This window comes from Pan paniscus, chromosome 6 (genome assembly GCF_029289425.2).
Source record: "Pan paniscus chromosome 6, NHGRI_mPanPan1-v2.0_pri, whole genome shotgun sequence".
NCBI classification, from domain to species: domain Eukaryota; kingdom Metazoa; phylum Chordata; class Mammalia; order Primates; family Hominidae; genus Pan; species Pan paniscus.
Window position 1 is genome coordinate 34,783,204 of NC_073255.2, and position 14,932 is coordinate 34,798,135.

Consider the following 14,932-nt stretch of genomic DNA (forward strand, 5'->3'; position numbering starts at 1 on the left):
CGGGGAGGAGATGGACAAACAAGAGAGGGGACAGCGGGACTCAGTGACAGCTGTCCCTGTGCATTGGGGATGGGGGAAGTGAGGGTCGACGTTTCCCGAGGGCTTCTAGTATAAACTACGTGGCCGACAATGCATATGTTGTTACAGCAACATATATGAGCTGGGGGAAATGAATTTGCTTTCTTACCCGTGAGGTTATTTCACCTGCAGAATATGCAAGTGGGAACGCAAAGAGGCAGCTCAAAACACAGGTATGGAACTCAGAGAGAGGTCAGAGCTGCCTTAGAGGCTAATTATGGTATATACCACACTATACTTATGTATGGAAGGGGACAGGATTTAACCTAAATATATCTGAGTAATCATATACCATAGGTTAACTAGCAAAAGGAATCTAGCCTCATCCTTAAAATAATTGTAACCATGAGAGTAAAGTAAGAGTTATGTAGCCTATCCTCCAAAAAAGAAAACAAATTTTTTTGAAATATTTATTTCAGACATGTTTATAAATGGCTTTGTGTGATTTTTGAAGTTAGTATGGCTACTTAACAAATTACCCCAAAATTTAGTGGTGTAAAACAACTTTTTTAATGCTCATGGATTTGAACAGCAAACAGCAGGGATAATGTGTCTCCACTCCAGTGTCTGGGGCCTGGAATCATCTGAGAGACAGAGGAACGAGAGAGAGAGGGAGAGAGAGGAACCAGAGACACACACAGAGAGAGAGAGAGAGAGAGAGAGAGAGAAAGAGAGAGAGAGAGAAGCTGTATCCTTTTTTGGCCCAGCTCTGGAAGTCACATAGCATCACTTCCACCATGCTCCACCGGTCAGAGCAATCACAAGCCCTCAAAGATTCACAGTGAGAGTGAAGGGCATAGACTCACCTTTCCCTCTTCGTGGAAGGAGTGCCCTTCACAATGGAAGAAGGGCACTTGGGATGGGATTTGGTGCAGCCACCTTTGAGAACTTAAATCTGCCCACGTAAAAATCAAAGATTATTTTAGTCTGTGTGTCTTTTGGGAAAAAAAGATAGAAACGTTCAGGGAGGACAGACAGGGAAGGTCAGTAACAACTCAAATCAGCAAACTTTATCCACACAGAGTCCACTCTGTTCCAGGAAAAGAGAGAAACATTTGGACCCAAATAACATGGACATTCACTCATTGATGAATACCCATTTAAAACCTAACATGCTCACCAGGGAACCTAGCACTCTTCTCCACCTATACGAAAGGAAAGTCCCACTAAAGTTGCAAGGGCTTTTATTAAGTTAGTGGCTCAGTAAGAGAGGAAAGTGGGTCTGGTGAAAGCCCAGTAGGAGACAGTCTGCCACCGGATCATCCAGACAGCCCATGTGAAGTCCTGCCCACCTGCCTGTTCATTTCAGTGCCTTTGTTAAATTCATGTAAAGTAAGCAGCCCCTCATAGAGTTCTGTTGCTCTTTGGTGCTGATTACTGCTTTTAAAGAACTGAAACAGAGCCAGTGTGATTTAAGATTTAGATATGAAAATAAAATACACATTGGATGTAATGGAAGAATTTAAGAAAAAAAAAATACAAATTGATGAATGCCTATTTGAAACCAAGCACAATCATCAGAAAAATCAGTTTATTTTGTGAAGCACAGAGCACCAAAGAATAGAGGTTATGTAGTGAAAAGAGCTTCTTCATTTACTAGCCCTAATTTATTTTCTCCAGATTTTTCATCCTTTAACAAACTACCATCTAAACACACACACACACAGAAACACACACAGGTAAATACACTTATAAACAAAACATAACCAAGAAGGTTATGCCCTGAATGCAAAGATGGTTCAATTTATCACATAAATAAGTGATTATCTCCATAATTACTGAAAAGATACTTAACAAAATTTAGTATCTATTCCTGAGTTGTTGTTTTTAGAAATACTCAAAATAGAAATTCATGTATACTTTTTTCTTTTTTTTAAAGAGATGGGGTCTCACCATGTTGTCCAGGCTGGTCTCAACTTCCTGGGCTCACGTGATCCTCTCACCTCAGCCTCCAGGGTAGCTGGGACTACAGGCATGTGTCACTGTACCTGACTGATGTATACTTTTTATCATAAGCCAGGTGCAGTGGCACATAAAACTATATAAATCTCAATCCCAAAACCAGCAGCTTACTTAATAGGGAAGCACTAGAGACAGCCCCACTCAGGTCAGGTGCAGAGCCAAGGACACCCACTATGTCCACTACTACTTAACATAAAACCCAAGCTATAAGCCAAAGCAATCAAACAAGAAAACAATTAAAGACAGAACAACAACTAAACAATCTTTATGTGCAAGTGATATAAAAATATACCTGGAAACCCCAAGAGAAGCAATGATAAAAGCTGACACAACCAATAAAAGAATTTAGTAAAATGGCAGAAAGTATAATTAACATAAAATAGCCATCGTGAAAGTTTGACAACACATTCTGGGAATATGAAGAAACGGGCATTGTCATACAGTGCTGATGGGAATGCAAAACGGTACACCACCTATGGAAGGCAATTTGATAATATTTAATAAAATTACATTTTTATTTACCTTGTGACCCAGCAATTTCATTTCTAGGCATCTATCCCAAAGAAATACTGACAAAAATAGTATTTTTAAAAGATTTGAAATAAGAATTAATGGATAATGTTTTATTATGATAAAAATATATAAACTGAGACCAGACACTATGACAGATGCATAAGGCTGTTATCCACTTCAGTGCTGTTTGTAATAGCAATAGACTGAAAACAACCCAAATGTCCAGCAGTAATATGGAGCTGGTTAACTATGATACATCCATAGAATGAAACACCATGCAGCTCTAAATGAGGAATTATGACCTGCATGTACTGTAGGGAGTGATCTCCAGAATATGTTTTGAGTTGAAAAATACAAAGTAGAGATTCAACCTGAGAAAGCTGATTGAAGAAAATAAAAAAATAAAAATGAAAAAAAATGCAAAGTAGAGAAACGTATATATGGCATGCTGCTGTTAATCGAAGAAAGGAGGAAAGGGACCAGGATGAATATGCACATGTGTGTGTGATTTGTTACATTTATATGTGTAATTTTGCAAATGGAAGGATAAACCAAGATCTTCCAAAACATGATTACCTATAGGGGAAAAGATCATGGAGTAAAGGGGACAAGGATACAAGTTAGACTTCTGTGAATAAATCTTGTTTTTTAGATTTGATTTCAGAACTATGTACATATTTCACTTAATTATAAAACAATGGCCATAGCAGTGAGCATAGAGCTCTCCCATGACCTTGTTTTCAAGGCTATGAGCAAACCTGCATGGAAACAGGAATCAGCAGAACTGACATGACAGCTCTGACTTGTGAGCAAGCTTCCAAGCAAGAAGTTAGGGTTGTGCTAGCGGCAAAGCCAGAGAAAAGAGAGTGTGACTCGCAAGACTGCAATGCACGGCTTACCTCAACCTTGCTCTCCGGTTCGTGATCAGCAGCCGAGAAATACACAACCTCTTGCACTTCATCTCTGGGCCGGGCTGAATTTTTCCCAAATACCACCAGACCATCCTTAGCACGTGGAGGGAAGGCAACAAAACAGTAACTTGGTGGAGCTGCAGCCATCCTGAAAAGAGAATGCCAGCGAGAGTGGAAGCAGGCCTCACATGGAACACTCCAACAGTGAGTTCTTCAAACATATTTCACCAGCTAAAAGTGTTTTACTATTGAACTGTGCACAGCTAGCTCATTAAGAGATCCCAGCTGGCAAATGAAGGTGGGACGCCTGCAGTGGAATGACAGAGCCACCGAGACCAGATATTGTTTAATACTCTGTGGGATTAAATGAGCTCAGATTTGCAACAAACCACAGCGGCAGCCAAAAGTGCAGTGATGTGGGAGAAAGGAAAGGAGGTTATTGTTCTAGGCAGAAGACACAGACACACACCACACATACACACACTGCAATCTGTTCACAATAATAAAATAATAAATAAACATACCTTAATACTAACTACACAAATGCCTCAGATCCAGAAATGCATAGCCACCACATAACAGATTTGGGGTGTGATGAGGAAATGGGTCTACAGATCAATTGACAGATACCCTGCTTTGTTGTTTTTAGTAGTTTTACTCCACCTCGATGACATAACACTCAAACACCTTTTGGTTTTCCGTCCACCTCCCCAGCAGCTCCTGGACTGGATTGTTCTACCTGGCCAGTGCACATCCTCACTGCTTCATCCTTCTTTCCTCATTTAATGATCTTTTCTATCTGGGAAAATGCATCCATGCTCAGAGCTTCCCTTGTCAGTTACATGCTGATGACTTACACATTTAATTCCAGCTGGGTTCTCACCTTAAGCCTCTGACCCACAGACCCAGCTGCCTGCCTGATATCCGAAGCTGATTTCATCTTCTTCCCTTTTCAAGGTTCTTTATCTTGGTAGCCAAGGTAACCATCCTTGCCATTTGCTTCTCCATTATCTAATATATCACCAAGTCCTGTACATTCCATCTCCTAAATCTCTATGGAAACCTCCCACTCCTCTCCACCTCCACTGCCACCACCCTGCACCAAGCCACTACCATCTCCAGCCTGGACCACTACAATAACTTCCTGAGGGGTTGCTCCAAAACCTCTATCACTCCCCACTCCAAAACATTCTCTGCATTGCAGCCAAAGTGATCCTTTTAGAAGGAAGATTTGATCACACCATTCCTGCTTAAAATACTTCAGCAGTTTCCCAAGGCTCTTGGAATAAAGACCAAAATATGATCAAGTTTGTTTCCCCTTCCCAGCCCCATCTTCTACCACTCACCCCTCCACTCTCACAATGCCGGCACACAGGCCTTTTTCTAGCTCCTCCAGTGCCTGCCAGACCTCTGCACATGCTCCATCCTTTGTCCTCACCACTCCCTTCCCTGCTTCCTGTACCAAAACAATCTGCCTGGTTAACTCCTCCTCTTTCATGTACCAGCTCAAATATCACTCTAGTACTCTAATTTGTGTTGCTGTACTATACACTCTCATAGAATCCTGTCCTTTTCCTTCAAAGTAATTATCATAATCTGAAATACTTGTTTGATTATTTTATTACCAACAATCAATATTTAGTCTCTCCCAGCAAAATCTAAGCAATATGAAAGCAAGGACCTTTCCCTTTTGCACACCGCTGTAACTGCAGATGTACACTATGTCTTATGCAGAGTAGATTTTAAATGAGTGATAAACAAGGGTTCTTTTCTTGTTTATTAATAGTCCACCACACTGAAGCTGACTCTCTAATATCTCTCTTTTCTCCCGCCATGCCTCTGTACCTGGCTTGAATGCCCTGCCCTTAGTCTTTGTACATATACTTCAGGATCTGATTCAAAACCCTTTCTTTCATAAAGACTTCTATAAAGGACTCTCATTTATTCACCATCCACAGGTACTAATACATCCATTTTATTATAAAATAATGTACATATGTTGCTTGTATATTTCTTTACCTGTTTCAAAGAAAGCTCCCTGAAGGCAGGACTGATGCCATCCAACCATAGTAGCCCTTTCCCCAACCCCTGGCATTACAGGCACTCAAGAAACATTATCTAGTATACCAACTATTGTATTTGTGTCATCAATTATCCAACTTCCATGTGTTTTATTTTACAGGTCTGAAATATAAGTGAGAAGTACAGCAATCTTTTCAGAAAAGCACAAGAATGGGATTCAAAACTCAGCTCCACCACCTACTAGCTGTGTGACCTGCTTAAGTCACTTTACCTCTCTGAGCCTAGGTTTCCCTTTTGCAAATGTTTTGCCACAGCCCACAGGTTTATCAGAGTATCAAATAAAATGATCCTTGAGAACATATTTTGCAAACTGTGGAGGATGCATAAGTATAGGATACTTTATTTGCTGGCTGGGTGTGGTGGCTCATGCCTGTAATCCCAGCACTTTGGGAAGCCTAGGCAGGCAGATCACTTGAGCCTGGAAGTTTGAGACCAGCCTGGGCAACATGGAGAGACCCTGTTTCCACAAAAAATACAAAAACTAGCCGGGTGTGGTGACATGCACCTGTAGTCCCAGCTACTTGGGAGGCTGAGGAGGGAGGATCATTTGAGCCCGGAGAGGCTGAGGCTGCAGTGAGCTGAGATCACGCCACTGCACTCCAGCCTGGGCAAAGAGTGAGACCCTGTCTCAAAAAAAAAAAAAAAAACTTTATTTGGGTTTTGACTGTTAAAATAGAGCAATATCTAAAATTTTCTGTTAAGCAAACCAATCAAAATCTACTTGCCTCATTCCTAATTAGAGCAGTTACCAAATTGCAGAGTCATCAATATTCTATGTTTAGAAACCTCTTTGTATGGGACTGTATTGCTATTTCTATATCCAATCTACTTCAGGTTAATTTCTACATGCACACTCAGAGTTCTTCCCTGCATTGTTTATGGCAGGCCCCTCCCCAGAGTGCAGAGAAATGGGGGAGCCCCCACAATTCTGAAAATAATTCCCTTCTAGCTCAGTAGAACATCGCCCCTTCCCTCTGGAAAAGAAAAGCCAGAAAGATAAAGAGGCTCCAGTTCTTTCTCCCCTTAACCTTTCCCATTTTCACAAAAACGGCTTTATCTTCAGACTGGAGGAGTAGAGAGAGATAAACAAAGAATGTGTATGCACAAGAAAGACCTAGAATAATTATGAAATCAAATGCCTTTATAGAGTGCTACTAGAATCTGGGCATCGGGGGAATTGCTGGAGACAAATAAAGTGAAACAGACCCAGAGGAAGATAAGATGGGGAAAGGATGCATTTCTCTTGTGTGATGCCTCGAGTATCTCATATGCTCCCTCTCTCCCCATCACTGGGCCATTTCAAAAGAGCTAGTGTCTTGCCTAGGAGCAGAACCTTACTTTATTTGATCCTTAAAAATGGTAGAAATCCACCAATTTTGCATTTATGAGATTTATCTATAGAATATAAATAAAACCCATGGGGTTTTGGGCAAGCACCTATTATTTGGCCAAGGCACCTGCTTAGTCAGCAAATAATCTGGGTCACATGATCATGATGAGGATATAGGCAACAGAAGCCCAGGGGTATGTGGGCCAAGGGAGGCTGGCTTTTCCACTAAATTTTGTGAACGACTGGGAATGCCAGCAGGGAGCAGAATTTCAAAGTCTGTTTTAAGAATTAAAAAGCTAGATGAACCAGCAAACTGTGCATCAGACCTAGGAGCAAACTAGCCCAGGCTAACAGTCCATTAATTTTTCCTGAATCACCATGTGTGCACTGACTAGCTTCAGAGATGACTTTTCTGAAAAGAAAATTTTCTGTAGAAAATTCCAAAAGAATTTTCTACAATGATGGAAATGTTGTATGTCCACCATTCAATATGGCGACCACTAGCCTCAGGCAGCTATTGAAGTGTAGTTAGACTGATGAAGGAGCACAGTTTTCCATTTTATTCAAAACTTAAATTAATTTTCATTTAAATAGCCACATGTAGCTAGTAGAAACTCCATTGGACGGGACAGTGATACAGAGTCCCAAAGAAACCCAGAAATGAAGATTTTCATATTAAGGCTTCCAGTGATCTCAGAAGTTCTTGTTTGTGAAGTCCTCTTATTCTAAGGACAAAATGTGCTATCATCCATATAAACTGAATTAGCAAAGAGGAGGTGGGACACTTCCGGAAGACTGAAGAAAACAAACTTTAGGAAGCAGCTACAAAACTCACCAGGCTGACTTAGATTACATAAGTTAAAGGTAATCATAGCTGTAGATGCCAATTACACTTCTCTTGGTGTGAATCTCATATCCTGACTCTGAAAACACCATGAGAGTGGCCCTCATTACTATCTGGGAATCCTTTGTGTACTTGTCTGGCCAATTCCTCTATTTCCTAAATGAATTTTTGACACCTTCACTTTTCTTCAAATCTCCACCCACCTCCTCTAAGCAGAGGTCTCACTTTCTATTCCACAAAAGACAGGTGAATGGAGGGAGAATGTTTCAGAGAAAGGACATGCAGGCCTGAAGGCCCTGAAACTGGAGAAAAGGAACGGAGCCAAGAAATTAAAAAGCTGATGCAACTGAGGACAGGGAAAGTAGGGTAGAGGCCTGGAGAGGTGGGTATATAATGGGCAGGTCCACACTGAGCCTTGAAGGTCACATCAAGTACTTTAGTGTCTATTTCACAACACACAGTAAAGCACTGAAGGTTTTTAAGTCAGGTTTTAGGTTGAAAATTGCATACAGACAATATCAAAGAAGTTGCCTGTGATAGGAAGGAAACCACAAAGCAGATAGAAATGATGAAAATAGAATAAGTAATTTCATTTCTATGTACGTATCCTAAGGAAACAATCAGGAATATGGGCAAGGGGTATGCATAAGTGTTCACGTAGTGGTATTCATACAGGCGAAAAACTGAAACTTACTTGTCCAGCATCAGAGAACTGGCTGAAAATGTCTGCTACATCTATCGGGTAGAATACTATAAACCCATTAAATATATGTTTGTGAAGAGTTTTTAATTGCATGAAGAAATGATTTGAGGGGGCAAGATAAATTATCTTATTTAAAATATAGATAGAAAAAGACTATGCCCAAATACTTGCCCAGGAAATGTACTTAAAATATTAACAGTGGGAGCCCAGCAATGAAATATTCTTTGCTTTTTCATCTTTTCCTCTAATTTCCAACTTTCCTATAAGTATTTTTACTGATATAATCCCAGAAATGATTTTTAAAGTAAACCCAGGAGAGAATAGCAATTTAGGAATTTAATTTTAAAGAAAAATTTTAGTTCTGCATCTATATCCTAATACATCTGAAATTTCAAAAGTGGCAAATTCTTATATGAGTTATAGCTAGGATGAATTTTTTTATTTGGCATTGTTCTCTGATACTTTCTTTTACCTTTTTTACACCTGCCCAATTCAGAGTTGCTCAGAGAGCACACAATGTTTCATTACTATGTTTCACACAAATAGTGAGTTGGCCTCCTACAGTTGTCCACATGGGAAAAGAAAAACTGGCCAGTCTGGAAGCCAGAGCTCTCATGAACCTGAGACGAAACCCTTCGGAAAGTGATTCAAAGGAACTCAATTCTCTTCCTATTATTTGTCAAAATATTGGGTAACATACCAGACATTCACACTAAAATGAAAAAAAATCTGACAAGTTACATCATTTATATATTACATAAAACATGCATTTTAAAATATTTGTTTACACGATTCTTTCTTTCTTTCTTTTTTTTTTTTTTTTGAGATGGAGACTTGCTCTGTCGCCCAGGCTGGAGTACAGTGGCGCGATCTTGGTTTATTGCAACCTCCACCTCCTGGGTTCAAGCAATTCTCCCACCTCAGCCTCCTGAGTAGCTGGGATTACAGGCGCATACCACCATGCCCAGCTAATTTTTGTATTTTTAGTAGAGACGGGGTTTCACCATGTTGGCCAGGCTGGTTTCAAACTCCTGACATCGTGATCCCTCTGCCTTGGCCTCCCAAAGTGCTGGGATTACAGGCATGAGCCACCGTGCTCAGCCCTACATGATTCTTAAAAACTGTTAAATTATTCATGCATGACACAAGAAACTGGCTTTAAGATTTTTCTCCTTTTCCTTTATAACCTCATACAACGTTACGAAATGTATATTCTCCTTCACAAAGAAAAAAAAGAACCTAAAATTCAATTAACTCTCAATCACATACACGAATATAAAAACTTAGAACATGAGAAAACTTCTTTATATTCAGCTTTGAAAAGTAGAATATAAGCATTTGATGATGGGGTTTTCCATCATAACTACATTCTACTTAAACCGGTGTTAAAACCAGTGAACAGAGTTTGTCCAGAAATAAAGCTATAATTGATGGCTTTTTAAAAAACTTCCTTGTTTGAGGCATAATTCTGAAGCTGCTTTCTGAGCCGTGGGGACCCAGAAATGGCGGTGGGGCTTCAGTGTTACACTATAGGCCTGAAACTGGATGTGGGTGTATCCAAAACAGTGTTTTCCTAACTGTATGTTGTGGCCTTTTTGTGGTTTATGAAATCAATTTAGTGGATAGGAACAAGTTTTTTTAGAAAAGCATTTTTAGAAAGCATGTATGCATCTCATACAGTAAGGGTAAGTACTAATGCAAGAAACTCTGATTTTAAGTTTAGGTCCATACACATGCACATATAAACGTCTATAGGTATTATGTTGAGATGTAACATTTCTTACTGTGAGTCTTAAGGAAAAAACTTAAAAGCAACAGGCTAAAAGGGCAGGTCTGCTGAATAAGGCTTCTTTGTGGCAAATACCCATTAGGATTCTTGCCAGGTTAGCAATACACTGACAGTTCTAATTAATGAAACACTCTAATTTAACTCCCATAGATGGGTAGGCTGACAGGCATTTCCTAAGAAGTCCTTGTTAAGAGTATTTTAAAGTGCATTTATCTGTAGTTTGTACTATACATTTATGTTCTCTGTATTTTCCAACTGATTAGTTTAATGTTGCATGCTATTGGAGGAGAGGAGACATTAAAGACTGGAGTTTAGGATAAGGATGGAAGTTGTAAATGTAAAGGTATCATGTAGCTGGTACATTTTTGTGGTAGAGAAAAGAAGTCAGATTATTCACGTTGGCAGAGTATAAAAAAAATCTGCTACTTTTTCTCCTAGTCCCCCCTCCAATCAGCTCTCAGTGCGAGCCACCAGTTTTCCTTCAGACCAACGCTGTCCAGGAGCATTTTCTGAGATGATAGAAATAGTCTCTATCTGCACCATCCAATACAGTAGCCACCAGCCGGATGGGCTATCTGGTACTTGAAATGTGGCTAGTTCAACGAAGGAACCAAATTTTTAATTAATTTCAAGCTAAACACCCAATATTAGGCTAAGTGATATAAGCCAGTCACGAAAAAACTTACATAAGGCATCTAGAATAGTAAAACTCATATAAATAGAAAGTAGAATGGTGGTTGCCAAGGGCTGGGCAGAAGGGAATAAGTTGTTTACAATCTGCGTACAGATTTCAGTTTTGCAAGATGAAAAGGCTCTGGAGATCAGTTGTGCAACAATATGGATGTCCTTAACACTTCTGAACTCTAAAGTTAAAAATGGTTAAGATGGTAAATTTTATGCTATGTGCGTTTCACCACAATTAGAAGTAAAAATTAGAAAATTAAAGAGCCACATGTGGCCAGAGGCTACCATATTAGACCATCCAGCTTTAGCTACTGTGCCATTGGCTATGATAAAGCATCCCTAAGCTTAGTTTCTAACCACCACTGTCCTCCTTATCAAACTTCTTTCAGGATTCATGACTTCCTCTTGGGAACAAGATAGTAGTGCTTCCCTGGAGTTTACTGCAAAGGAGCTGCACGTACCAGCATTCATCCTCTGACTGGTGGCAGGAGGCCCAAGTTCAGGCTTGAGGGACTGGAGTACTGTACTCCCGTAACTAGGAGACTGCATACAGAATGTGTAGCTGAGGAGGGAGGAAGCCGTGTGGGAGAAAAGGTCTTTGTCCTCAAGTTCAGTGAGTAGTTATTGAAGGCGTGAATGCTCTGAGCCAAGGCAAGGGTTTTTTCTGCATGACTGCCAGACTGCCCTGCACCTTTATCTCAATGACGCACACAGTATCCCTCATCAGTTACCTTACGCATTGAAAAGAAAGCCTTGACTGCCTAAGAGAAAGAAAATAACTGTCTATATAAGCTCTCGGTTTATTAAGCGTCTTGCAAGTACCGATGACCAACTGCCTTTACTTACGTAAAGAATGAAACCCAAATGTCCAGCTAGACTTCCCTATTCTCCACACTACCAGCTTTATTGAGCAGACTGAATACATTTAAATTCAATGACTGTGAATTACCACCTTCCAGAAAAGCAAAGGAGAAATTATTATACTCTTCATTAATAAATTCATTTTTAAATGATTGCCATTCCTGCTTAACTGAAAACAGGACAAATGATACTCATTTATAAATTGATTTTTTTCTGTTTTAAACCTTCTATTGAAATAGGAATAAATGAAGTGTTTGGGAAAGGAATTAGCTAATTAAAAATTGGGATGTAAATGCCAGCTGATGAAAGTCATCTATATAAATTAGCTCAGACTCATCAAGCTCTGCCCAAAAGAAAGATTTTACTAAGTGTTTCATTGAAAGCTCATGAGAGTAGAGCATAAAGCTTTGGGACTCCACAGCCAGTGAATTCCAGCTCCTAATATTCAATGCCTTGAATGAGGAACCAAGTAATGGAAGAATAACTGTATGGGCTATTAAGTGAGTAAGCAGGCTTTGAAGCCCACCTGGGTTCAAATCTCAGCCCTGTCACTTCTCCAAGCGTTTATAAAAAAGGGATAATGATAGGTAGTTCATTCTTCCCAGGGTTGCAGTGAGATTTAAATGAGATAATGCTTATACCTACTTACAAAGTGCTCAGAATACCATTTGGGACACAGCAAGGACTCAATTATTGTGAGAACAAGAGAAGGATACGTGATGAAAGCGGTCCCTTTGTCAAAGTCTATCTGTTCAGACTTCAGAAACTTTCCTTGAAGTGTCTAAATGCTCTTTCACCTTTTGAAAATTTGCTTCATTGTCACTTCATGTCTTTTAAGAGCTGCTTAACAGTCTCTTTCTCCAATTTCAAAGGCAATATCTACTTCTGACAGTTAACTCTGTGGTCTTCAGTGCCAGTCTGCAGCTGACATACTTCCCAGCAGCGTGGTGTGGAACAGGGGTGACAGACTGCAGATTTGGTTGGTTTGGCCCAGAGTGCTGCATTAGATTGTGTTTTTAGAAATCTGAATTAGCAGCTAATATTTTAAGATCCAGAGATTTCCTATAGACACTCAGATATTTGGCTTCTGCTAAAAACTCAAAGATCTGGCAACACCAAATCCACATTCCCGCATGATGGCAAGACTGGAGTTGGGTAGTGGCTCCTCTCAACAGGGCCTGTATTTCCTATTGTCCCCTCCACTCTCTGACACGGAGGCCAATGAAAGCACCACCTCTCCTCACCTTTGTGTAATTGCACTCACTGATACCGCCTGCCTAGCCCTGCAGCCCCATGTGTATAGGTACAAGAGGATGACACACTTTAGAGACACCAGGCCCTAGTAGCCATCCTGACTTCTCTAACTCTGAGCCAGAGTTTCCTCATATAGAAATGGAATTAACCCCCCATACACAACATTGCATGGTGTTGTGAATGTAATGAAAATATTTTTTAAAAAAAGAAAAGAAAGAGTTGCATGAAAGTAATCTGTTATCCAATTAATTGCAGCTAAAAAGTATGGCCCTGCAATAGGGTGGAGACTCTGGGAGAACCCCATAGCTCAGCCACGGCAAATGAACTAATTTTACCTTTTGGCCACATCTGATTTTGCCTCATTTGCAAGATACAGTCATAATGAGAAATATGAATTAAAGCAAAATGTATAATTTATTGTTGTGATTCATGTGGCAGATTAGTAACTAGGGAAATATAGAGTTCAATGGAATGTTGTGCTTCAAAACCTACATTTATTCATAGGTAACTAATCATTTTACAAAAGTATTCTTCAAGTCACTTCAGAATTTATCTATAATGCAAAATATTTTTATATGATGTTTCCCAATTTTTTTATGTCAAAAATTTTCTGCCGGGTGTGGTGGCTCACGCCTGTAATCCCAGCACTTTGGGAGGCTGAGGCGGGCGGGTCACAAGGTCAGGAGTTCGAGACCAGCCTGACCAACATGGTGAAACCCTGTCTCTACTAAAAATACAAAAATTAGCCAGGCGTGGTGGCACGTGCCTGTAATCCCAGCTACTCAAGAGGCTGAGGCAGGAGAATCGCTTGAACCCAGGAGGCAGGGGTTGCAGTGAGCTGAGATCACGCCACTGCACTCCAGCCTAGGTGACAGAGTGGGATTCCATCTCAAAAAGAAAAAGAAAAAAAAATTCATGAACATTTCCACATAACAGTCATTGTAATTTGCTGGGGAAAATATGTGATGAATATATGTTATGAATTTAGTAACACTTTTAATGAATCTGTAGGTACGCAATGACAATAGAATCCTTACATAGTTGAAAAATAATAGTGTAGATACATGTCTCATTACGCCGTGCCCATTCAATGTTGGGACACACTTGAATTCAAGGACCACCTACAAGAACTCCTCCATACCCAGTGATTCTCTATCCACCCCGCTGTGCATTCAAAATATGATCCCACTTTTTAAAAATGCAGTCTTCATGCACATCTATCATGTAAGAACTCTTTTAGGGATTTTGTAAGTGAAGGAAAGAGGAGAGATTAATGGAATGGCATCCGTTCTTGGATACATTTTTTTAAAATGCATTAAGGAACAGATAACTTATGTAGGATTCATTTTCACTCAAGCTAGCCAAATTAGAAAAATATAGTCAGATCAAGTTCACTGTAAGAAAGACGTTTTCCTATACATGGCAGGTTGGAAAACAATTTTCCTTCTTTCACAGAAATATAAAGGAAGAAAACGATTTACATAAGATTATCCCTACAGGCTAGACCTATGCAGTCAGGATAATCACTCTAAGAGGTTATATTACGGCTTTTTGAAAAAGTCAGATAGACCCAGATTCCAGGTGATGCTCCTCTACTTACTAAGCTCCTTATCTGTAAAATGGGGCCATGTCAACCATATACAGTTATGAGGATTACATGAGATAATATATGTAGAGTGTCAGGAATAGAGATAAATTCAAGAAAGGTTTGTTCCTTTAACTTGATCATAAAGAATAGGGATGTAATGATGATGGACATAAAGGATGAAGGATGTGTTTGAAATAGGCAGGCTGTGGTGAGCTGCCAAAAGCATTCTCTGTGGGAAATAGGGAGGTACTGAGCAAGCCACATCTCAGGTCCTTTCATTTCCTTCTGTTCTTATTTTTGACATTGCTGCCATTGTGTCCACTAATTTGGCAA

The 14,932-nt window shown here is 39.9% G+C and overlaps 1 protein-coding gene across 6 annotated transcripts in view; it reads right to left on the minus strand.

The window, feature by feature from the left end:
• Positions 1-14,932, minus strand: part of SCRN1 (secernin 1) — a 69,012-nt gene that overhangs the window by 44,494 nt on the left and 9,586 nt on the right. For 4 of the 6 annotated variants that reach the window (XM_003833371.6, XM_003833370.5, XM_063605664.1 and 1 more), the window contains one exon: positions 3,453-3,612. In XM_003833371.6, the coding sequence (XP_003833419.2) occupies positions 3,453-3,611 (159 nt within the window). In that variant the 5' untranslated portion in view covers position 3,612. Of the gene's footprint in view, positions 1-3,452; positions 3,613-4,347; positions 4,500-4,810; positions 4,832-14,932 lie in introns of those variants that run through there. The other 2 variants (XM_057302838.2, XM_008958882.6) reach the window with 2 other exon arrangements.